The following is a 23,727-nucleotide window of genomic DNA, read 5'->3' on the forward strand; positions in this document are numbered from 1 at the left end:
CAGGGCCCTCCTCTACAAGAAATCATTCTCCTTCCTTTCTGTAGCTTCATACATTAGGTACCTTTTAGCTCTTCTTGAACTGGCTCATGCTAGGACAGGCTTTGACATGTGCAGGCAATCCATTCCACTCTTTTATTGCTGTATAATAAAAGGTGTTTGAGGCCTGACTTGGCTTAGTTGGCAACACTCTCAGTTTACTGAGTGTCCATGGTTTGATCCTTGGTAAGGGTGGAAATATTGGGAATGTCTCCTTACATCTGCTATCCCTGTTCACCTAGCAGTAAGTACCTGGGTGTTAGTCAAATAGTGTGGGTCACATCCTGGGGGACAAGATTGAGGGACCCCAATGGAAATAAAACAGTCGTTGAAAATGCACTAATTTTCTTGGGTTATCCAGGGTAGCTAACCCTGGATAACCCAACTACTGTGGGTACTACTGGTTTTGGTTCCTAACCTTGACAAACTTGGCAGCAAGATATTCTGGACATTGTTTGTGAGCAATTTTATAAACATGATTTAACTTTATTTACTTTACTCTATCTTCAACATTTAGCTTATCCAGTTGTCACAATTTATCTTGGCTTACATATTCTCTTGGACCCCAACCCAGAATAAATCACACCATTTTGCTCTGGGTGATTTGTAGTGTTTTTTTTTTTTTTTTTTTTTTTTTGTTAAGGTAGAGTAACATGAAGAAGAGGAATGTATATGACATTGTACAAGAGTTAGACATGGGGTTCTGCGAGCCTTAGTGAGCAGACACTGTGCCTGTCTATAGAGGAATATTAGCCTGACATTTGTTATTTTACTACTACATTATTCCCTATCAATTCATCTGACATTCTTGGGTCAAAGGAAATTTCCAGATATTTCACCGAGAATAGTGAACTGATAGTTCCCCATTACACTGAATATTAAAAGTATTTACCCTTTTCAGTTTATTTGTTGTGCCCCCCAAGAATATGGCTTCTGTTTTCCCGAGGTGTAGCATGGGGAAAAGGGCAAAATAACCAAATTGGAAATAAGGCACACTAATTAGATTTATTGAATTATTCCCAGTTAATAACCATCCAAGTTAATAATCAGAATAAAATCTTCTCACCTTCTTTCACAGCCAGAATCAATATTCCTAGTCACCATACTTTAACGAAAAGCCTTTCCTTCTTTCACTGCTAGTATTTATATCCTCTCAATACTAGCTACTAAAATAAAAACTTTTAATTAACTTTCGGTATCACAACGAATGTGTAAGCGAACATTTGTTCTCAAGTATTTAACTAGTTTTAAAAGAAATTTACTGACATTCATTATTCGTTTTTACATAAACAGAAATTTCTCTCACAGGAATAATGAATCGGCTTTCGAAATACCTTTTTCTTCATCATCAGCCTGGGAAGTATATGCGAGTAAATAAGGGTATGGTTGGTGCAGTGTCACGAGGCAGGTTGTAGGAGTGTCTGGTGTTAACCCTCCCCCGTCTACTGTTTACACTTAATGCCAGGGGATACAACCTCCCAGTTGTCTCAAATTTCTTTATAAATGCTTTTTAATTTTAAATAAGAGTATCATTATATATATATATATATATATATATATATATATATATATATATATATATATATATATATATATATATATATATATATATATATATATATATATATATATATATATATATATATATATATATATATATATATATATATATATATATATATATATATATATATATATATATATATATATATATATATATATATATATATATATATATATATATATATATATATATATATATATATATATACATATATATATATATATATATATATATATATATATATATATATATATATATATATATATATATATATATATATATATATATATATATATATATATGTCGTGCCGAATATGTAAAACTGGTCAATTAGCAAGAACTCATTTAAAATTAAGTCCTTTCTAAAAATTTATCTTATACATTTAAAGATATATTTTTTTCATTAATGTTAATGTAAAACTTTTTAATTTTGCACCAAAAGAATCTTAGAAAATTTACCTAACCTTATTATACCAAGAACAATTTAATTTAGCCTAACCTAACTAAAAATATTTTAGATTTGTTTACAATAATTTAATACTAAACAAACACAATGAAATATACATTTTTCGTTAGGTTCAGAATGATTTTGGCGAAATTACTGCATACACAACGAGACTTGACTCACGAAATCCTAATGACACGATTGCAAACAAACCATACCCCGGCTGGGATTGAACCCGCGGTCATAGAGTCTCAAAACTCCAGCCCGTCGTGTTAGCCACTAGACCAGCTAGCCACAATAAGATTCGTCCAACTAGGTATATTTCTACACCATAGGAAGGTTAGCACAGGCACCACTGTGACCACAAATGCAAGTTTTTACAGGCGAATCTCCAGCTAGCGTGGCCGTGACGAACTATAGCTCAAGTCCCTTCACTGCCGTCAACCTAGTTGGACGAATCTTATTGTGGCTAGCTGGTCTAGTGGCAAACGCGACGGGCTGGAGTTTTGAGACTCTCTGACCGCGGGTTCAATCCCAGCCGGGTTATGGTTTGACTGCATACACAAATTTTCACTTGTCCTATATGGCAAGATGAGCGTTGCTATTTAAGCCAAGATCGCAAGTTCTGCCTATTCGGCACGACATATATATATATATATATATATATATATATATATATATATATATATATATATATATATATATATATATATATATATATATATATATATATATTTATTTATTTATTTATTTAAAAAATTTGAGCACACATACAGAGGTACAACAAATACAGGTAAGAGCAGTATGCTCTTACCAAAAAAGATAAAACATTCTTTTCTAAAGCTGGTGTAAATTGTGGGACCCATAGCCTCGGAGAAGTTGATAAAAAGGCTTCAAGGAAGAATATTTGGATTTCTTCCTGAAGCCATTTGAATATTCCACTTCCCCTACCACCACATCTTTTCATTCCTTTTTACCAATAGGTATATTTTATTACATAATATGGTACAAAAGATTTAAGAGACACATTGTTGATATAAAGATGGCATATACAGTACATGAGGTGTGAGAGATACATGTCTAGTACATATTGTGACGTGTTTGTCACTGATTATAATGTGAAAATCTCATCCAGCTCCTCAGAGCTGGGACTCGTGCCCAAAATACAGAAGGCATTACCCCTCTGAACAGCAGCGCTGAGTCACTGGAACAGAAAACTAGCTGCCCTGGGATCCCTAGTTACCCTGATGAGTCTTTTGCCTAGTTCCTTAAGGAACTCAGATGCACTCTTTCCCCATGAGCCAAGGGAACAAACATAAAATGATGGGCAAGTTCTCCATATTTTCTAGACTTTGGGGACTCCCTGAAGCTGGTGACTGCCCCCCCTTCCTTCCTGGTGTATTACCTGGAGTTTACCTGAAGAGAGTTCCGGGGGTCAACGCCCCCGCGGCCCGGTCTGTGACCAGGCCTCCTGGTGGATCAGAGCCTGATCAACCTGTGTGCTGGCTGCACACAATCCAACGTACGAGCCACAGCCCAGCTGGTCAGGTACCGACTTTAGGTGCTTGTCCAGTGCTTGCTTGAAGACAGTCAGGGGTCTATTGGTAATCCCTCTTATGTATGCTGGGAGGCAGTTGAACAGTCTCGGGCCCCTAGCACTTATTGTACTGTCTCTTAACGTGCTAGTGACACCCTTGCTTTTCATTGGGGGAACGTTGCATCGTCTGCCGAGTCTTTTGCTTTCGTTGTGAGTGATTTTCGTGTGCAATTTAGGTACTAATCCCTCTAGAATTTTCCAGGTACATATAATCATGTATCTCTCCCGCCTGCATTCCAAGGAGTACAGGTTCATGAACTTCAAGCGCTCACAGTAATTGAGGTGTTTTATCTCCGTTACGCTCGCAGTGAAGGTTCTCTGTACTTTTTCTAGTTCAGCAATTTCACCTGCCTTGAAAGATGAAAGCTGGAGTGTGATCAAATTAATGAATTTAGCAACAACTCATTCAGAAATGTTCAAGAAATGGCAAAGTATTTTATCCACAGTGCTATATTACAGACCATTCTGGAGAAATACCCTGACTTTGCTAGCTGTAAATAATGCATTACCATGTGTGTGTGTGTGTGTGTGTGTGTGTGTGCGTGTGTGTGTGTGTGTATTCACCTAATTGTACTCACCTAATTGTGGTTGCAGGGGTCGAGACTCAGCTCCTGGCCCCGCCTCTTCACTGATCGCTACTGGATCCTCTCTCTCTCTGCTTCCTGAGCTTTGTCATACCTCTTCTTAAAACTATGTATGGTTCCTGCCTCCACTACTTTACTTGCTAGGCTATTCCACTTGCTGACAACTCTATGACTGAAGAAATACTTCCTAACGTCCCTGTGACTCGTCTGAGTCTTCAGCTTCCAGTTGTGACCCCTTGTCCCTGTGTCCCCTCTCTGGAACATCCTATCTCTGTCCACCTTGTCTATTCCCCGCAGTATCTTGTATGTCGTTATCATGTCTCCCCTGACCCTTCTGTCCTCCAGTGTCGTCAGTCCGATTTCCCTTAACCTTTCCTCGTACGACATTCCCTTGAGCTCTGGGACTAGCCTTGTTGCAAACCTTTGTACTTTCTCTAACTTCTTGACGTGCTTGACCAGGTGTGGGTTCCAGACTGGTGCTGCATACTCCAGTATGGGCCTAACATACACAGTGTACAGTGTCTTGAACGATTCCTTATTAAGGTATCGGAACGCTATTCTCAGGTTTGCCAGGCGCCCGTATGCTGCAGCGGTTATTTGGTTGATGTGTGCCTCCGGTGATGTGCTCGGTGTTATGGTCACCCCAAGGTCTTTCTCCCTGAGTGAGGTCTGTAGTCTTTGTCCACCTAGCCTATACTCTGTCTGCGGTCTTCTTTGCCCCTCCCCAATCTTCATGACTTTGCATTTGGCTGGATTGAATTCGAGAAGCCAGTTACTGGACCACATGTCCAGCCTCTCCAGGTCTCTTTGCAGTCCTGCCTCATCCTCGTCCGATTTAATTCTTCTCATCAACTTCACGTCATCTGTGAACAGGGACACTTCAGAGTCTATTCCTTCCATCATGTCGTTCACATATATCAAAAATAGCACTGGTCCTAGAACTGACCCCTGTGGGACCCCACTCGTAACAGGCGCCCACTGTGATACCTCTTCACGTACCATGACTCGTTGCTGCCTCCCTGTCAGGTATTCCCTTATCCATTGCAGTGCCCTTCCTTTTACGTGTGCCTGATCCTCCAGCTTCTGCACTAATCTCTTGTGGGGAACTGTGTCAAAGGCCTTCCTGCAGTCTAGGAAAACGCAATCTACCCAACCCTCTCTCATGTCTTACTTCTGTTACCTTGTCATAAATCTCCAGGAGGTTTGTGATACAAGATTTGCCTTCCATGAACCCATGCTGGTTTTCATTTATAATCTTGTTCCTTTCCAGGTGTTCGACCACTCTCCTCCTGATAATCTTCTAGACGACTTTGCACACAATAAATGTCAGAGACACAGGTCTGTAGTTTAGTGCCTCGTTTCTGTTTCCTTTCTTAAATATGGGGACTACATTAGCTGTCTTCCATTTCTCAGGTAGTTGCCCAGTTTCAAGGGATGTGTTGAAGATTGTGGTTAGAGGCACACACAGCATCTCTGCTCCTTCTCTAAGGACCCATGGGGAGATGTTGTCCGGTCCCATCGCCTTTGAGGTGTCAAGGTCACTTAAGAGCTTCTTCACCTCCTCCTCAGTTGTTCGTATGTCATCCAACACTTGTTGGTATATTCCCTCTTGATGTTCCCTTCTGTTCTGTCTTCCCACAGCCCTTCCTGTCTCTACTGTAAAAACTTCCTTAAATCTCCTGTTCAGCTCCTCACATACGTCCTGATCATTTCTTGTGAGTTCTCCACCTTCTGTCCTTAATCTGATCACCTGGTCTTTGACTGTTGTCTTCCTCCTGATGTGGCTATACAACAGTTTCGGGTCTGTCTTGATTCTCGATGCTATGTCATTTTCATACTGTCGCTGGGCCTCCCTCCTTACCTGTGCGTACTCATTCCTGGCTCTGCGACTGATCTCCCTATTTTCGTGTGTTCTCTGCCTTCTGTACTTTTTCCATTCTCTATTGCACTTTGTTTTTGCCTCCTTACACCGTCGGGTGAACCAGGGCCTTGTTCTGGTCTTCCCGTTGTGTGTGTGTGTGTGTGTGTACTCACCTATTTGTGGTAGCAGGGGTCGAGTCTTAGCTCCTGGCCCTGCCTCTTCACCGGTTGCTACTGGGCCCTCCCTCTCCCTGCTCCATGAGCTTTATCAAACCTCGTCTTAAAACTGTGTATGGTTCCTGCCTCCACTACGTCATTTTCTAGGCTATTCCACTGCCTTACAACTCTATGACTGAAGAAATACTTCCTAATATCTCTCTGACTCATTTGTGTCTTCAACTTCCAATTGTGGCCTCTTGTTTCTGTGTCCCCTCCCTGGAACATTCTGTCTTTGTCCACCTTGTCTATTCCACGCAGTATTTTATATGTCGTTATCATGTCTCCCCTGACCCTCCTGTCCTGCAGTGTAGTCAGCCGATTTCCCTTAATCTTTCTTCATAGGACATTCCCCTTAGCTCTGGAACTAACCTTGTGGCAAACCTTTGTACTTTCTCTAGTTTCTTGACGTGCTTTATCAAGTGCGGGTTCCAAACAGGTGCTGCATACTCCAGTATGGGCCTGACATACACGGTGTACAGTGTCTTGAACGATTCCTTACTAAGGTATCGGAATGCTGTTCTCAGGTTTGCCAGGCGCCCATATGCTGCAGCAATTATCTGATTGATGTGTGCTTCCGGAGACATGCTCGGTGTTATACTCACCCCAAGATTTTTCTCGAGTGAGGTTTGCAGTCTTTGGCCACCTAGCCTATACTCTGTCTGTGGTCTTCTGTGCCCTTCCCCTATCTTCATGACTTTGCATTTGGCAGGATTAAATTCGAGAAGCCATTTGCTGGACCAGGTGTCCAGTCTGTCCAGGTCTCTTTGAAGTCCTGCCTGGTCCTCATCAGATTTAATTCTCCTCATTAACTTCACATCATCTGCAAACAGGGACACTTCTGAGTCTAACCCTTCCATCATGTCGTTCACATATACCAAAAATAGCACTGGTCCTAGGACCGACCCCTGTGGGACCCCGCTCGTCACAGGTGCCCACTGTGATACATCATTACGTACCATGACTCGTTGTTGCCTCCCTGTCAGGTATTCTCTGATCCATTGCAGTGCCCTTCCTGTTATATGCACCTGATGCTCTAGCTTCTGCACTAATCTCTTGTGAGGAACTATGTCAAAGGCCTTCTTGCAGTCCAAGAAGATGCAATCAACCCACCCCTCTCTCTCGTGTCTTACTTCTGTGTGTGTGTGTGTGTGTGTGTGTGTGTGTGTGTGTGTGTGTGTGTGTGTGTGTGTGTGTGTGTGTATGTGTGTGTGTGTGTGTGTACTCACCTAATTGTACTCACCTAATTGTGGTTGCAGGGGTCGAGACTCAGCTCCTGGCCCCGCCTCTTCACTGATTGCTACTGGATCCTCTCTCTCTCTGCTTCCTGAGCTTTGTCATACCTCTTCTTAAAACTATGTATGGTTCCTGCCTCCACTACTTCACTTGCTAGTGTGTGTGTGTGTGTGTGTGTGTGTGTGTGTACTCACCTAATTGTGGTTGCAGGGGTCGAGACTCAGCTCCTGGCCCCGCCTCTTCACTGATCGCTACTGGACCCTCTCTCTCTCTGCTTCCTGTGCTTTGTCATACCTCTTCTTAAAACTATGTATGGTTCCTGCCTCCACTACTTCACTTGCTAGGCTATTCCACTTCCTGACAACTCTATGACTGAAGAAATACTTCCTAACGTCCCTGTGACTCGTCTGAGTCTTCAGCTTCCAATTGTGACCCTTTGTCCCCTCTCTGGAACATCCTATCTCTGTCCACCTTGTCTATTCCCCGCAGTATCTTGTATGTCGTTATCATGTCTCCCCTGACCCTTCTGTCCTCCAGTGTCGTCACTCCAATTTCCCTTAACCTTTCCTCGTACGACATTCCCTTGAGCTCTGGGACTAGCCTTGTTGCAAACCTTTGTACTTTCTCTAACTTCTTGATGTGCTTGACCAGGTGTGGGTTCCAGACTGGTGCTGCATACTCCAGTATGGGCCTAACATACACAGTGTACAGTGTCTTGAACGATTCCTCATTAAGGTATCGGAACGCTATTCTCAGGTTTGCCAGGTGCCCGTATGCTGCAGCGGTTATTTGGTTGATGTGTGCCTCCGGTGATGTGCTCGGTGTTATGGTCACCCCAAGGTCTTTCTCCCTGAGTGAGGTCTGTAGTCTTTGTCCACCTAGCCTATACTCTGTCTGCGGTCTTCTTTGCCCCTCCCCAATCTTCATGACTTTGCATTTGGCTGGATTGAATTCGAGAAGCCAGTTGCTGGACCACATGTCCAGCCTGTCCAGGTCTCTTTGCAGTCCTGCCTCATCCTCGTCCGATTTAATTCTTCTCATCAACTTCACGTCATCTGCGAACAGGGACACTTCAGAGTCTATTCCTTCCATCATGTCGTTCACATATATCAAAAATAGCACTGGTCCTAGAACTGACCCCTGTGGGACCCCGCTCGTAACAGGCGCCCATTGTGATACCTCTTCACGTACCATGACTCGTTGCTGCCTCCCTGTCAGGTATTCCCTTATCCATTGCAGTGCCCTCCCTTTTACGTGCGCCTGATCCTCCAGCTTCTGCACTAATCTCTTGTGGGGAACTGTGTCAAAGGCCTTCCTGCAGTCTAGGAAAACGCAATCTACCCACCCCTCTCTCTCGTGTCTTACTTCTGTTACCTTGTCATAAATCTCCAGGAGGTTTGTGATACAAGATTTGCCTTCCATGAACCCATGCTGGTTTTCATTTATAATCTTGTTCCTTTCCAGGTGTTCGACCATTCTCCTCCTGATGATCTTCTCCATGACTTTGCACACAATACATGTCAGAGACACAGGTCTGTAGTTTAGTGCCTCGTTTCTGTTTCCTTTCTTAAATATGGGGACTACATTAGCTGTCTTCCATTTCTCAGGTAGTTGCCCAGTTTCAAGGGATGTGTTGAAGATTGTGGTTAGAGGCACGCACAGCATCTCTGCTCCTTCTCTAAGGACCCATGGGGAGATGTTGTCCAGTCCCATCGCCTTTGAGGTGTCAAGGTCACTTAAGAGCTTCTTCACCTCCTCCTCAGTTGTTCGTATGTCATCCAACACTTGTTGGTATATTCCCTCTTGATGTTCCCTTCTGTGCTGTCTTCCCACAGCCCTTCCTGTCTCTACTGTAAAAACTTCCTTAAATCTCCTGTTCAGCTCCTCACATACCTCCTGATCATTTCTTGTGAGTTCTCCACCTTCTGTCCTTAATCTGATCACCTGGTCTTTGACTGTTGTCTTCCTCCTGATGTGGCTATACAACAGTTTCGGGTCAGTCTTGATTCTCGATGCTATGTCATTTTCATACTGTCGCTGGGCCTCCCTCCTTACCTGTGCGTACTCATTCCTGGCTCTGCGACTGATCTCCCTATTTTCGTGTGTTCTCTGCCTTCTGTATTTTTTCCATTCTCTATTGCATTTTGTTTTTGCCTCCTTACACCGTCGGGTAAACCAGGGGCTCGTTCTGGTCTTCCCGTTGTTACTGTTGCCCTTGGGAATAAACCTTTCCACTGCCTCCTTGCATTTTGTTGTTACATATTCCATCATTTCATTTACTGGCTTTCCTGCCAGTTCACTGTCCCACTGGACCTCCCGCAGGAAGTTCTTCAACCCTATGTAGTCCCCTCTTTTATAGTCAGGCTTTTCCCATTCAACTCCTGTTATTCTCTCCACTTGCAGTTCTACTATGTATTCAAAGCACAGAACCACGTGGTCGCTAGCTCCTAGGGGACTCTCATACTTGATGTCCTCAATATCTGAGCTGCCCAGGGTGAACACAAGGTCCAATCTTGCTTGTTCATCCTCCCCTCTCACTCTGGTAGTGTCCTTAACATGTTGGTGCATGAGGTTTTCCAGCGCCACGTCCAACATCCTGGCTCTCCATGTTTCGGGACCCCCATGTGGCTCCAGGTTTTCCCAGTCAATCTCCCTGTGGTTGAAATCCCCCATAACCAGCATCTTTCCTCTGCTGGAGTGAGCTCTTCTTGCCACCTCAACAAGTTTGTCCACCATTGCTCTGTTGCTCTCTTCATATTCCTCTCTTGGCCTCCTGCAGCTCTGTGGGGGATTATACATCACTGCAATGACCACTTTGTGTTCCCCAGACTGAAGTGTACCTGCTATGTAGTCTCTTTCTCCCGTCTCATCTATTCCTTCCATTTTCTCGAATTTCCATCTGTTTTTTACGAGCAGAGCAACCCCACCTCCCCCCCTGCCCCTTCTATCTTTCCTCATGATCTGGTATCCTGGTGGGAAGATTGCATCTGTTATTGTCTCCATGAGTTTTGTTTCTGTAACTGCTATGATGTCTGGGGACTTCTCATTGATTCTTTCTTGCCATTCCTCATGTTTATTCGTTAATCCATCTGCATTTGTGTACCAAACCTTCAACTTCTGTTCTAATACTGTAACTGTGGTGCGGGGGGTGGAAACAGAGGGATCGGTGTGTGATGGTTGGTTTGGATTGTTCAGTTGCCTTGGGGGTGTCGTGGCTGGAGTCCTTCTGCAGGTGTTTCTGGGGGGTGCGCTTGTCCTTCCATTTGATCCTGGATTATTCTGCTCTCCTTTTTCGTTTCCTCCCATTTCTCCTTTCGTTTTTGAACTCTCTCTTTCATTGTCTTCCTTTCGTCCTGTGTTCTGTGTGTGTGTGTGTGTGTGTGTGTGTGTGTGTGTGTGTGTGTGTGGGTGTGGGTGTGTGTGTGTGGGTGTGTGTGTGGGTGTGTGTGTGGGTGTGTGTGTGGGTGTGTGTGTGGGTGTGTGTGTGTGGGTGTGGGTGTGTGGGTGTGGGAGTGTGTGTGGGTGTGTGTATGCGTGTGTGTGTGTGGGTGTGTGTGCTTGTGTGTATGCATATATTTGTATGCTCGTGTGTGTGTGGGTGTGCGTGCTTGTGTGTATGCATATATTTGTACGCTCGTGTGCATATGTCTGTGCGTGCGCCCTCGTGTGTGTATGTGTGTGCGCGCGCGCTAGTGTGGGTGTATGACCCACTTGTATTTATAACTCATTACAATTGTGACCAGGTGTGGACGTATCAGTGGTTCATTAGTTTGTAATTTGTTCATGACTGTAACCATGTATAATAGTGAGGCTGATTCATTACCTTTGTAACTTGCCATGATTGTGACCAGATCTACCTGGAGTTCATTACCTTTGTAACTAGTTCAGCTATCATAACTTTGGGGTCCAGTCCCTGGACCCATTATGTACCTTTGTAATCTTTTGACTACCGCGCACAGGATGGGTATGGGGTGCATAATAAAGATATTAAACTAACTTGAAAGGTGCTGTTAGTGTGCAGCAATATTCCAGCCTAGATAGAACAAGCGACCTGAAGAGTGTCATCAAGGGCTTGGCATCCCTAGTTTTGAAGGTTCTCATTATCCATCCTGTCATTTTTCTAGCAGATGCGATTGATACAATGTTATGGTCCATGAAGATGAGATCCTCCAACATTATCACTCCCAGGTCTTTGACGTTGGTTTTTTGCTCTATTTTGTGGCCGGAATTTGTTTTGTACTCTGATGAAGTTTTAATTTCCTCATGTTTACCATATCGGAGTAATTGAAATTTCTCATCGTTGAACTTCATATTGTTTTCTGCAGCCCACTGAAAGATTTGGTTGATGTCCGCCTGGAGCCTTGCAGTGTCTGCAATGGAAGATACTGTCATGGAGATTCGGGTGTCATCTGCAAAGGAAGACACTGTGCTGTGGCTGACATCATTGTCTATGTCAGATATGAGGATGAGAAACAAGATGGGAACGAGTACTGTGCCTTGTGGAACAGAGCTTTTCACCGTAACCGCCTCGGACTTTACTCGTTGACTACTTCTCTTTGTGTTCTGTTTGTGAGAAAATTATAGATCCATCTACCAACTTTTCCTGTTATTTCTTTTAGCACGCATTTTGTGCGCTAATACGCCATGGTCACACTTGTCGAAGGCTTTTTGCAAAGTCTGTATATATTACATCTGCATTCTTTTTGCCTTCTAGTGCATCTAGGACCTTGTCGTAGTGATCCAGTAGTTGAGACAGACAGGAGCGACATGTTCTAAACTCATGTTGCCCTGGGTTGTGTAATTGATGGGTATCTAGATGGGTGGCGATCTTGCTTCTTAGGACTCTTTCAAGGATTTTTATGATATGGGATGTTCAAATCAAATCAAATCATATCAAATCAAAGTTTATTCTCCATAAGGATTACAATGCGGGGTTTACAGATTTTGGTTATTGTGTGGTTTACATGTAATAAAATACTAATTACAGAGGGGGCCACTAGAACACCTAGCAAGGCTAGGCATTTCAGGCAAACTTAGATTAATTCTTAACCCTAAATTATTACAAATTGTGGAGTAAGTTGACTAAATATTAAATGACTAAATACTAAGTGACTAAATACTAGTTTGTGAGTTTAGCAATGTGAATGCTTTTGTTTTGGCACAATACATAGTTTCTATATTGGAGTATCACAGGCAAACTTATGACTAGTTAGGAATCATTATTTTAAGATTAAGATACGTATTTCTGTGCTTATAGTCAAATGGGTGAGTGAGTGAGTGTAAGTGTGAACCACCAGGTGGTTTTTATGTAGTTAGTTGACGGGGTGTATCAAGGAGATAAGATGTTTTCTAACGGTAGTTTTGAAGGTGATGAATGTGTCTGCTGTTCTAGAGTTTTCAGATAGGGTGTTCCAGATTTTAGGGCCTTTGACATACACTGAATTTTTGCATAGATTTAGTCGGACATGGGGAATGTCATAGAGATGTTTGTGTCTGGTGTTATGCTTGTGGGTCCTGTCACAACTGTCAAGAAAGCATTTTAGGTCAAGGTTAATATTGGAATTTAAGGTCATGTATATGTAGATTGCACAGTAATAAGTATGGATGTTCTGATCAGGGAGTAAGTTTAGATCTATGAAGAGTGGGGGGGGGGGGTGTTGCAAGGGATGGGATTTAGTGATTATTCTTACTGCGGCTTTTTGTTGAGTTATTATTGGCTATAGGTGAATTGCTGCAGTTGAACCCCAAGCACAAATAGCATAGGTGAGGTATGGATAAATGAGTGGATGGTATAGTGTGAGAAGGGCATTTTGCGGCACGTAGTATCGTATCTTGGAGAGGATCCCAACTGTTTTGGATACTTTTTTTGATATGTGTTGGATATGGGTGCTGAAATTCAGGTTGTTGTCGAGGTATAGGCCTAGAAATTTGCCCTTATTATGTCTGGCAATTAGAGTGCTGTCAATCTTAATGTTTAGTTTTGCAGCACCTGCTCTGCTACCAAACATAATATAGTAGGTTTTGTCAGTGTTAAGTATAAGTTTATTGGCTGTCATCCAAGTTGATATTTTGAGCAGCTCCTCATTAACAATGGTGTTGAGGGTGGCAAGATTAGGGTGAGAGATGACATAAGTTGTTGGAACTTATTCTGTCCGAGAAGTCCCAACGGGGAAAAACACACCGTTTGAGGGCCCTTACACCCACCCAAAATACACACTCATCCGGGTTGGCGAAGATGGTTGGAAGGTACTTCTTAATTGATAGATTTACCCTTCAGGGAAGAAGTAGGTAGTTTATACTGTTAGTACACTAATATCAGGATTATTGAGGCAACTATAGATAATAATAATGTAGACCTAAGACCTGAACATAGGTAGTAATAGGCCGAATGTAGGCAAATGCTAGGTTATGTTAGCTAGGGACAACTGGCAGCCCAAGTTTGAATGACGAGGCACTGGTCTCGAAGACGCCAGAGCTTCCTTCTTAGACTAGACACCATCTGAACAACACGTGCCATGATCAGCAGGCGGCGCCCCCACGTGTCTTCACATATTAGACCTGGGGAAATCTGGTGGAGGCACCTCAATGTACCGTAGATGACCTCCTCCATCAGGCCCATACAGTAAAACAAGACCTCCACTTTTTCTTAGGATTCTGGCCAGTGTCTACCTGGAGTTTACCTGGAGAGAGTTCCAGGGGTCAACGCCCCCATGGCCCGGTCTGTGACCAGGCCTCCTGGTGGATCAGAGCCTGATCAACCAGGCTGTTGCTGCTGGCTGCACGCAAACCAACGTACGAGCCACAGCCCGGCTGATCAGGAACTGACTTTAGGTGCTTGTCCAGTGCCAGCTTGAAGACTGCCAGGGGTCTGTTGGTAATCCCCCTTATGTGTGCTGGGAGGCAGTTGAACAGTCTTGGGCCCCTGACATTTATTGTATGGTCTCTTAACGTGCTAGTGACACCCCTGCTTTTCATTGGGGGGATGGTGCATCGTCTGCCAAGTCTTTTGCTTTCGTAGTGAGTGATTTTCATGTGCAAGTTCGGTACTAGTCCCTCTAGGATTTTCCAGGTGTATATAATCATGTATCTCTCCCTCCTGCATTCCAGGGAATACAGGTTTAGGAACCTCAAGCGCTCCCAGTAATTGAGGTGTTTTATCTCCGTTATGCGTGCCGTGAAAGTTCTCTGTACATTTTCTAGGTCGGCAATTTCACCTGCCTTGAAAGGTGCTGTTAGTGTGCAGCAATATTCCAGCCTAGATAGAACAAGTGACCTGAAGAGTGCCATCATGGGCTTGGCCTCCCTAGTTTTGAAGGTTCTCATTATCCATCCTGTCATTTTTCTAGCAGATGCGATTGATACAATGTTATGGTCCTTGAAGGTGAGATCCTCCGACATGATCACTCCCAGGTCTTTGACGTTGGTGTTTCGCTCTATTTTGTGGCCAGAATTTGTTTTGTACTCTGATGAAGATTTAATTTCCTCATGTTTACCATATCTGAGTAATTGAAATTTCTCATCGTTGAACTTCATATTGTTTTCTGCAGCCCACTGAAAGATTTGGTTGATGTCTGCCTGGAGCCTTGCAGTGTCTGCAATGGAAGACACTGTCATGCAGATTCGGGTGTCATCTGCAAAGGAAGACACGGTGCTGTGGCTGACATCCTTGTCTATGTCGGATATGAGGATGAGGAACAAGATGGGAGCGAGTACTGTGCCTTGTGGAACAGAGCTTTTCACCGTAGCTGCCTCGGACTTTACTCTGTTGACGACTACTCTCTGTGTTCTGTTAGTGAGGAAATTATAGATCCATCGACCGACTTTTCCTGTTATTCCTTTAGCACGCATTTTGTGTGCTATTACGCCATGGTCACACTTGTCGAAGGCTTTTGCAAAGTCTGTATATATTACAGCTGCATTCTTTTTGTCTTCTAGTGCATTTAGGACCTTGTCGTAGTGATCCAATAGTTGAGACAGACAGGAGCGACCTGTTCTAAACCCATGTTGCCCTGGGTTGTGTAACTGATGGGTTTCTAGATGGGTGGTGATCTTGCTTCTTAGGACCCTTTCAAAGATTTTTATGATATGGGATGTTAGTGCTATTGGTCTGTAGTTCTTTGCTGTTGCTTTACTGCCCCCTTTGTGGAGTGGGGCTATGTCTGTTGTTTTTAGTAACTGTGGGACGACCCCCGTGTCCATGCTCCCTCTCCATAGGATGGAAAAGGCTCGTGATAGGGGCTTCTTGCAGTTCTTGATGAACACGGAGTTCCATGAGTCTGGCCCTGGGGCAGAGTGCATGGGCATGTCATTTATCGCCTGTTCGAAGTCATTTGCCGTCAGGATAACATCGGATAGGCTTGTGTTAATCAAATTTTGTGGCTCTCTCATAAAAAAGTCATTTTGATCTTCGACTCTCAGTCTGGTTAGCGGCTTGCTAAAAACTGAGTCATACTGGGACTTGAGTAGCTCACTCATTTCCTTGCTGTCATCTGTGTAGGACCCATCTTGTTTAAGTAGGGGCCCAATACTGGACGTTGTTCTCGATTTTGATTTGGCATAGGAGAAGAAATACTTTGGGTTTCTTTCGATTTCATTTATGGCTTTTAGTTCTTCCCGCGATTCCTGACTCCTAAAGGATTCTTTTAGCTTAAGTTCGATGCTTGCTATTTCTCTGACCAGTGTCTCCCTACGCATTTCAGATATATTGACCTCTTTTAGCCGCTCTGTTATTCTTTTCCGTCGCCTGTAAAGGGAGCGCCTGTCTCTTTCTATTTTACATCTACTCCTCCTTTTTCTTAGAGGAATAAACCTTGTGCAAACATCGAGTGCCACCGAGTTAATCTGTTCTAGGCATAAGTTGGGGTCTGTGTTGCTTAGTATATCTTCCCAGCTTATATCGGTTAGGACTTGGTTTACTTGGTCCCACTTTATGTTTTTGTTATTGAAGTTGAATTTGGTGAATGCTCCCTCGTGACTAATCTCATTATGTCGGTCTGGGGCTCCACGCATACATGTCTGAACCTCAATTATGTTGTGATCTGAGTATATTGTTTTTGATATGGTGACATTTCTCATCAGATCATCATTGTTAGTGAAGATGAGGTCTAGTGTATTCTCCAGTCTAGTAGGCTCTATTATTTGCTGGTTTAAATTGAATTTTGTGCAGAGATTTAAAAGCTCGTGTGAGTGTGAGTTTTCATCAGAGCTGCCTCCTGGTGTTATTACTGCAACAATATTATTTGCTATATTCCTCCATTTTAGGTGCCTTAAGTTGAAATCCCCCAGGAGCAAGATGTTGGGTGCAGGAGCTGGAAGATTTTCCAGACAGTGGTCAATTTTTAACAGCTGTTCCTGGAATTGCTGGGATGTTGCATCCGGAGGCTTGTAGACTACCACAATGACTAGGTTTTGGTTCTCGACCTTTACTGCTAAAACTTCCACTACATTATTTGAGGCATTAAGCAGTTCTGTGCAAACAAGTGACTCTGCAGTGTACAGGTCAACCCCCCCCCTTTTGCCTGTTCACTCTGTCACATCTGTATAGGTTGTAACCTGGGATCCATATTTTGTTGTCCAAGTGATCCTTTATGTGGGTCTCAGTGAAAGCCGCGAACATTGCCTTTGCCTCTGCAAGCAGTCCACGGATGAAAGGTATTTTGTTGTTTGTTGCTGGCTTTAGACCCTGTATATTTGCAAAGAAGAATGTTATCGGACTGGTGGTATTGTTGGTACTGGGGGGGGATTTTTTTTCCGGCATTAGTATCTGTATCTGTTGGTTTGGAGTGGAGGCCATCGACTGTGGTTCCACTCCAGGAATGACTGGATTTGGTGTACGATTTCTGCCATTTCCTGCCAGTTTTTTTTCCTTCCTGGCACTAAAAAACCTCTCCCTCTTGAGTGGCTGTGGCTACCCAGGTTTTCCCATGGCCTGGATGTTTTGTATCTTTTTGTCCCCTTTAGATGGTATGCCTGGCAATTTAAGTTATAGCACAGTCTTTCCTGTACTGAAGAGGTACACAGTTCAGGGTGAAAAAGCTTACAGGAAGGGAGTTTGCATTTTCCTGTTGTCATATGGGCATGGCATTTTCTAGGGTGGTCATAGTTGCACGTCCCATCTGTTTTTCCAGATTTCCCATGCCAGCAGATACCAAGTGCATAGTACGTATGTGCACAGGCTTGGTTTCCGTTTGCCTTGGGTTTCTGTGACTGTATTCCCTGTTGGTGCATGTTTCCCTGTCTTTCTTCTATCCTCCCTAGCACCAACAATGGAGCTCCCACCAGTTGTTTTTGGTAATATATCCTCACTATTGCTAGTGGAGTCCTCTTGTTTGCTATTTCCTGCGGTATTTCTAGTTTGCAATATTGGTTTTATCTTATCTTTGACTACACTTGTTTCCCTACTATGGCTCCTGTCCCCTATGAGGTCATTTATATGTATTCCTTCCTGCATATAGTTCCCGACTACCTGGACAAAATCTCCAGCTTCACCATTTCTGTCTCCCAGGACAGCATCTCCAGCTTCACCATTACTGTCTCCCAGGACAGCACCTCCAGCTTCACCATTACTGTCTCCCAGGACAGCACCTCCAGCTTCACCATTACTGTCTCCCAGGACAGCACCTCCAGCTTCACCATTACTGTCTCCCAGGACAGCACTATCAGCCCCACATTTACTGACTACCAGGACTTCATCTCCAGCCTTACAGTTTCTGACTACATGGCCAGTATCAAGGGCAGTACCATTCAGCCCAGACTTTTTATGTTCCCATCTGTTGTAGAAAGCTTCCAGGTTGTCTATGAAAGCAGCTTTGATGTTGTCCTCTTTTGATACATTTGTGATTTTAGTCCACAGATTTATCTCATTTGGGCATACCCAAAAACATTTCCCTGTTTTAACACTGCTTGTAGCTAGTTCTTGGATATCTGCACAAGGGGCGTGACACCAATTTCCACACAAATGACAATTTATCCATGTGGAAGCCCGTTTGTTTGACTGACCACAGACTACACACAGCTTCATAATGATTTGAATGGTTGATTTACTGCAATTCTACTAGCAACCTCTTGAATATTCTATTAATAACCTCCTTAAATGAAGCTCTAGCTATTTGTATTTCTGTTTCTAACTGTTTTTGTATATTGGACAGCTTACCGTGCACGTTCCTGATATATATTTAATGTTTGTGTTTATAAGGGCGCCTACAACCCCAGTCAAGGGTTCGGACCAGTCGATCTGATCTGATCAGTGGGTCGCTTATTTAAAACATACTGGTCGGTGATTTGGGCTAACACATGAAGGATCTACTGGAAATTATCTACCCGAGTAATATGTGATTTGATTGATACAAAAGTATAACTTGCGTGTTGAAGAAACCGGTGATTTCTGGCAGCTCCTACAATGACGAACGGTCGACCTCAACCCTTGTTTATCAATCGCTGTATCTAGCTTTTCTATTTTTTTTTCCGTCTCCACCACAATAAATGCTATATTATCACTATAGTTGACTGGTGGAAATTTTGGAGGAAGGACGCTTTTTCTGTAGTAATATTTGCTTCTGGTTGTGTATATTGCGACCGCTGGTAACTACAGGTTATATGAAATTCACAGTATACGTCTGGTATTTCAAGAAAAAAAGAAACTAATGAAAGTCACTCCACTCCACTAAGTACCATTATAATACTGGTTAGTTGCTACTACAACGGGGAAAGTTGGGGGTGAGTTGAGCTGTAGGCCTTTGTGCAGCTGGCGGTGGAAAAAAATGGTATAAAATACCGACACAATGGCAATATAAACACAAATGCAGTATAATGTGATCCTTTATTGACTACGTTTCGCCCACACAGTGGGCTTTTTCAAGTCACAAACAGAACTACCTGGGGTGGAAGGAACGCGAGTATTTATAGTCCGGCTGAGGTCAGGTGAAGAATGCTGCATCTGATGATGTACCGAGTTGGGTTGTAGAGTCTAAAAACTTGGGTAGCTTGGAAAGGAGACTGGACAAGTTTGTGAGCAGACCTTCTACAGTGTTCTTATGTGGGATAGCGATGAAGAAGTTTCTTGGCAAGTGGTTCAGCTATGTTATAGAAGCCACTATTCTGGTTGAAGTTGTCGGATATAGAAATAAGTGATGATTCCAGGATTCTTCGGTATTGAGTGTTGTCTTCTGTGGCGATAAGTCTTGAGTTTCTGTAGTTTATCAAGTGGTTGTGTGAATTACGGTGTTGTACGCAGGCATTCCTTGTGTCGTCAGACCTGCTTGCGTATTGGTGTTCTGAAATACGTGTTTGGAGGTCCCTTGATGTTTCGCCCACGTATAACTTGTTGCAGTCATTACAAGGGATTATGTATACCCCTGCAGAGGATGGAGGCTTGTCCTGCCTACTACTGGTGATGTCCTTGATGGTCGTGGTTGTGGAGGTAGATACTTGGAATGATGTTTTGGCAAAGATGTTGGAAACATGTTTGGCAATGGAGTTGGTGGGAAGGACTATGTATCTCTTCTCGGCAGTGTCTTCTCTGGGTGTGTTGAAGATGTTTAGTGCTCGCCGTCTGCAGTCTCTGATGAAGTGACGAGGATAGTGGAGTTTGGAAAATACCTGTTCAATTATAGTGCATTCTTCCTCAAGGAACTCGTTGCTGCAGATTCTGAGTGCACGCAGGAAGAAGCCTATAATTACACCACGTTTGGTTTTGGTGTCGTGGTGAGAGTAGAAGTGGAGAAGATCGTTTTGGTTGGTGGGTTTTCGATAGACTTTAAAACGAAGTTCGTGGTCAGCTTTGCAGAGTAGAACATCAAGGAAAGGAAGAGTGTTGTCGACCTCTTCTTCAAGTGTGAACTGGATTGAAGGCTCGACCTGGTTGAGCTTGTCTTGGAGAGCTTGAACGTTGAAGCGTTTAGGAGTTATGAGGAGAATGTCGTCAACATAACGGAGCCAGGTGACAGACGAAGGAATAATGGTGGAGAAACGTTCGGCTTCTAGATGTTCCATGTATAGGTTCGCTAGGACTGCACTGAGTGGCGAACCCATGGGTAGTCCAAAAGTCTGCTGAAAGAGGTGATTTTCAAAAGAGAAACACGTAAAGCCAACACATAGTTCAACCAGGTCGATGAAGTCGCTGGCTGGAATGGGAAGATCAAGTGAATCGTCAATTTTCTTGCGCAAGAGATCGATGGCTTGTTTAGTAGGTACTTTAGTGAATAGGGAAGTCACGTCAAGGCTGGAAAGTTTCTTGTTCCTGATGTTGATGTTGCGAATGCGATTGATGTTGCGAATGCGATGTTCTACTCTGCAAAGCTGACCACGAACTTCGTTTTAAAGTCTATCGAAAACCCACCAACCAAAACGATCTTCTCCACTTCTACTCTCACCACGACACCAAAACCAAACGTGGTGTAATTATAGGCTTCTTCCTGCGTGCACTCAGAATCTGCAGCAACGAGTTCCTTGAGGAAGAATGCACTATAATTGAACAGGTATTTTCCAAACTCCACTATCCTCGTCACTTCATCAGAGACTGCAGACGGCGAGCACTAAACATCTTCAACACACCCAGAGAAGACACTGCCGAGAAGAGATACATAGTCCTTCCCACCAACTCCATTGCCAAACATGTTTCCAACATCTTTGCCAAAACATCATTCCAAGTATCTACCTCCACAACCACGACCATCAAGGACATCACCAGTAGTAGGCAGGACAAGCCTCCATCCTCTGCAGGGGTATACATAATCCCTTGTAATGACTGCAACAAGTTATACGTGGGCGAAACATCAAGGGACCTCCAAACACGTATTTCAGAACACCAATACGCAAGCAGGTCTAACGACACAAGGAATGCCTGCGTACAACACCGTAATTCACACAACCACTTGATAAACTACAGAAACTCAAGACTTATCGCCACAGAAGACAACACTCAATACCGAAGAATCCTGGAATCATCACTTATTTCTATATCCGACAACTTCAACCAGAATAGTGGCTTCTATAACATAGCTGAACCACTTGCCAAGAAACTTCTTCATCGCTATCCCACATAAGAACACTGTAGAAGGTCTGCTCACAAACTTGTCCAGTCTCCTTTCCAAGCTACCCAAGTTTTTAGACTCTACAACCCAACTCGGTACATCATCAGATGCAGCATTCTTCACCTGACCTCAGCCGGACTATAAATACTCGCGTTCCTTCCACCCCAGGTAGTTCTGTTTGTGACTTGAAAAAGCCCACTGTGTGGGCGAAACGTAGTCAATAAAGGATCACATTATACTGCATTTGTGTTTATATTGCCGCAGCTGGCGGTGCATGCCCAGTACGTACCAGCGTCTCTTGTCAGCCTAGAAGCTAGTGTCACTTTCTGCATAGTATTCTAGGGGATTCACCCCCCCCTCCCCTTGGAAATAGGAATTTCTGAGGTGCAGGCAGGTCACTAATAACGATTGAATATTGCAGGAATTAAGGCTCCCGGTTGCACATGGTTCTGATGGCAAGTCCAGAGGGACTAAAAGCTTACGGAGGTTGAAGACCAGAATAGATTCTACATCACCAAGTTAGTCCTTTAAACGTGCATGCAGGCGAGATTTCTTGCAACATCAATCATTTATGAAAATCTGTCCTATAAGCCACTTGTGAGGCTGAGGTACCGACCTCAGAGCTCGGTGTCAGCAGAGCTTGCCAGGGTAGGCGACTCACTTGGAGGCAGTCCAGACAAATTTTCACATAAGTCGTGTCGTCAGCAAAGAGAATGGGAACCAGGTGTTGGGATACATTTCGAAGATCATTGATGTAAATGAGGAAGAGCAGGGGACCAAGGACACTTCCCTGTGAAACTCCAGTATCAAGTGGCCGTGATGATGATGCTGTGTCTTTAATGGTGACATACTGATACCTATTAGTAAGGTAGAATTTGAAATATGCAAGTGCACGGCCTCTTATACCATAATGGTCAAGTTTATAGAGTAGGATGCTGTGGTCTACTGTGTCAAAAGCTTTTCTTATGTCAATAAAAATTCCTAGTGGATATTCCTTATTTTCCAATGCTGTGTAAAGCAGATTTAGCATTTTTACAATTGCATCATTAGTGCTTTTATTTTTCCTGAAACCAAATTGGCAGGGGTTAAGTATGTTTTGTGCCGTTATAAATGAATACAGTCTCCTGTTAGTTTAATATCTTTATTATGCACCCCATACCCATCCTGTGGGCGGTAGTCAAAAGATTACAAAGGTACATAATGGGTCCAGGGACTGGACCCCAAAGTTATGATAGCTGAACTAGTTACAAAGGTATACCTGGAGAGAGTTTACCTGGAGAGAGTTTCGGGGGTCAACGCCCCCGCGGCCCGGTCTGTGACCAGGCCTCCTGGTGGATCAGCGCCTGATCAACCAGGCTGTTGCTGCTGGCTGCACGCAAACCAACGTACGAGCCACAGCCCGGCTGATCAGGAACTGACTTTAGGTGCTTGTCCAGTGCCAGCTTGAAGACTGCCAGGGGTCTGTTGGTAATCCCCCTTATGTGTGCTGGGAGGCAGTTGAACAGTCTCGGTCCCCTGACACTTATTGTATGGTCTCTTAACGTGCTAGTGACACCCCTGCTTTTCATTGGGGGGATGGTGCATCGTCTGCCAAGTCTTTTGCTTTCGTAGTGAGTGATTTTCGTGTGCAAGTTCGGTACTAGTCCCTCTAGGATTTTCCAGGTGTATATAATCATGTATCTCTCCCTCCTGCGTTCCAGGGAATACAGGTTTAGAAACCTCAAGCGCTCCCAGTAATTGAGGTGTTTTATCTCCGTTATGCGCGCCGTGAAAGTTCTCTGTACATTTTCTAGGTCGGCAATTTCACCTGCCTTGAAAGGTGCTGTTAGAGTGCAGCAATATTCCAGCCTAGATAGAACAAGTGACCTGAAGAGTGTCATCATGGGCTTGGCCTCCCTAGTTTTGAAGGTTCTCATTATCCATCCTGTCATTTTTCTAGCAGATGCGATTGATACAATGTTATGGTCCTTGAAGGTGAGATCCTCCGACATAATCACTCCCAGGTCTTTGACGTTGGTGTTTCGCTCTATTTTGTGGCCAGAATTTGTTTTGTACTCTGATGAAGATTTAATTTCCTCATGTTTACCATATCTGAGTAATTGAAATTTCTCATCGTTGAACTTCATATTGTTTTCTGCAGCCCACTGAAAGATTTGGTT

The 23,727-nt window shown here is 43.6% G+C and overlaps 2 protein-coding genes and 1 long non-coding RNA gene across 4 annotated transcripts in view; 1 reads left to right on the forward strand and 2 right to left on the reverse strand.

The window, feature by feature from the left end:
• Window positions 1-1,501, reverse strand: part of RagA-B (Ras-related GTP binding A/B) — a 32,734-nt gene extending 31,233 nt beyond the window's left edge. For both annotated transcript variants that reach the window (XM_070083204.1, XM_070083205.1), the window contains exon 1: window positions 1,371-1,501. In XM_070083204.1, the coding sequence (XP_069939305.1) occupies window positions 1,371-1,385 (15 nt within the window). In that variant the 5' untranslated portion in view covers window positions 1,386-1,501. The remainder of the gene's footprint in view (window positions 1-1,370) is intronic.
• Ppt2 (palmitoyl-protein thioesterase 2) overlaps window positions 1-23,727 on the reverse strand; it is a 529,716-nt gene that overhangs the window by 450,157 nt on the left and 55,832 nt on the right. The window lies entirely within an intron of this gene.
• The window catches only part of LOC138852461 (uncharacterized), a 40,726-nt gene continuing 29,852 nt past the window's right edge, over window positions 12,854-23,727 (forward strand). The window contains exon 1 of the long non-coding RNA XR_011391764.1: window positions 12,854-13,784. This is a non-coding gene — a long non-coding RNA (uncharacterized lncRNA). The remainder of the gene's footprint in view (window positions 13,785-23,727) is intronic.

Source organism: Cherax quadricarinatus, chromosome 9 (assembly GCF_038502225.1).
Source record: "Cherax quadricarinatus isolate ZL_2023a chromosome 9, ASM3850222v1, whole genome shotgun sequence".
Lineage (NCBI taxonomy): Eukaryota > Metazoa > Arthropoda > Malacostraca > Decapoda > Parastacidae > Cherax > Cherax quadricarinatus.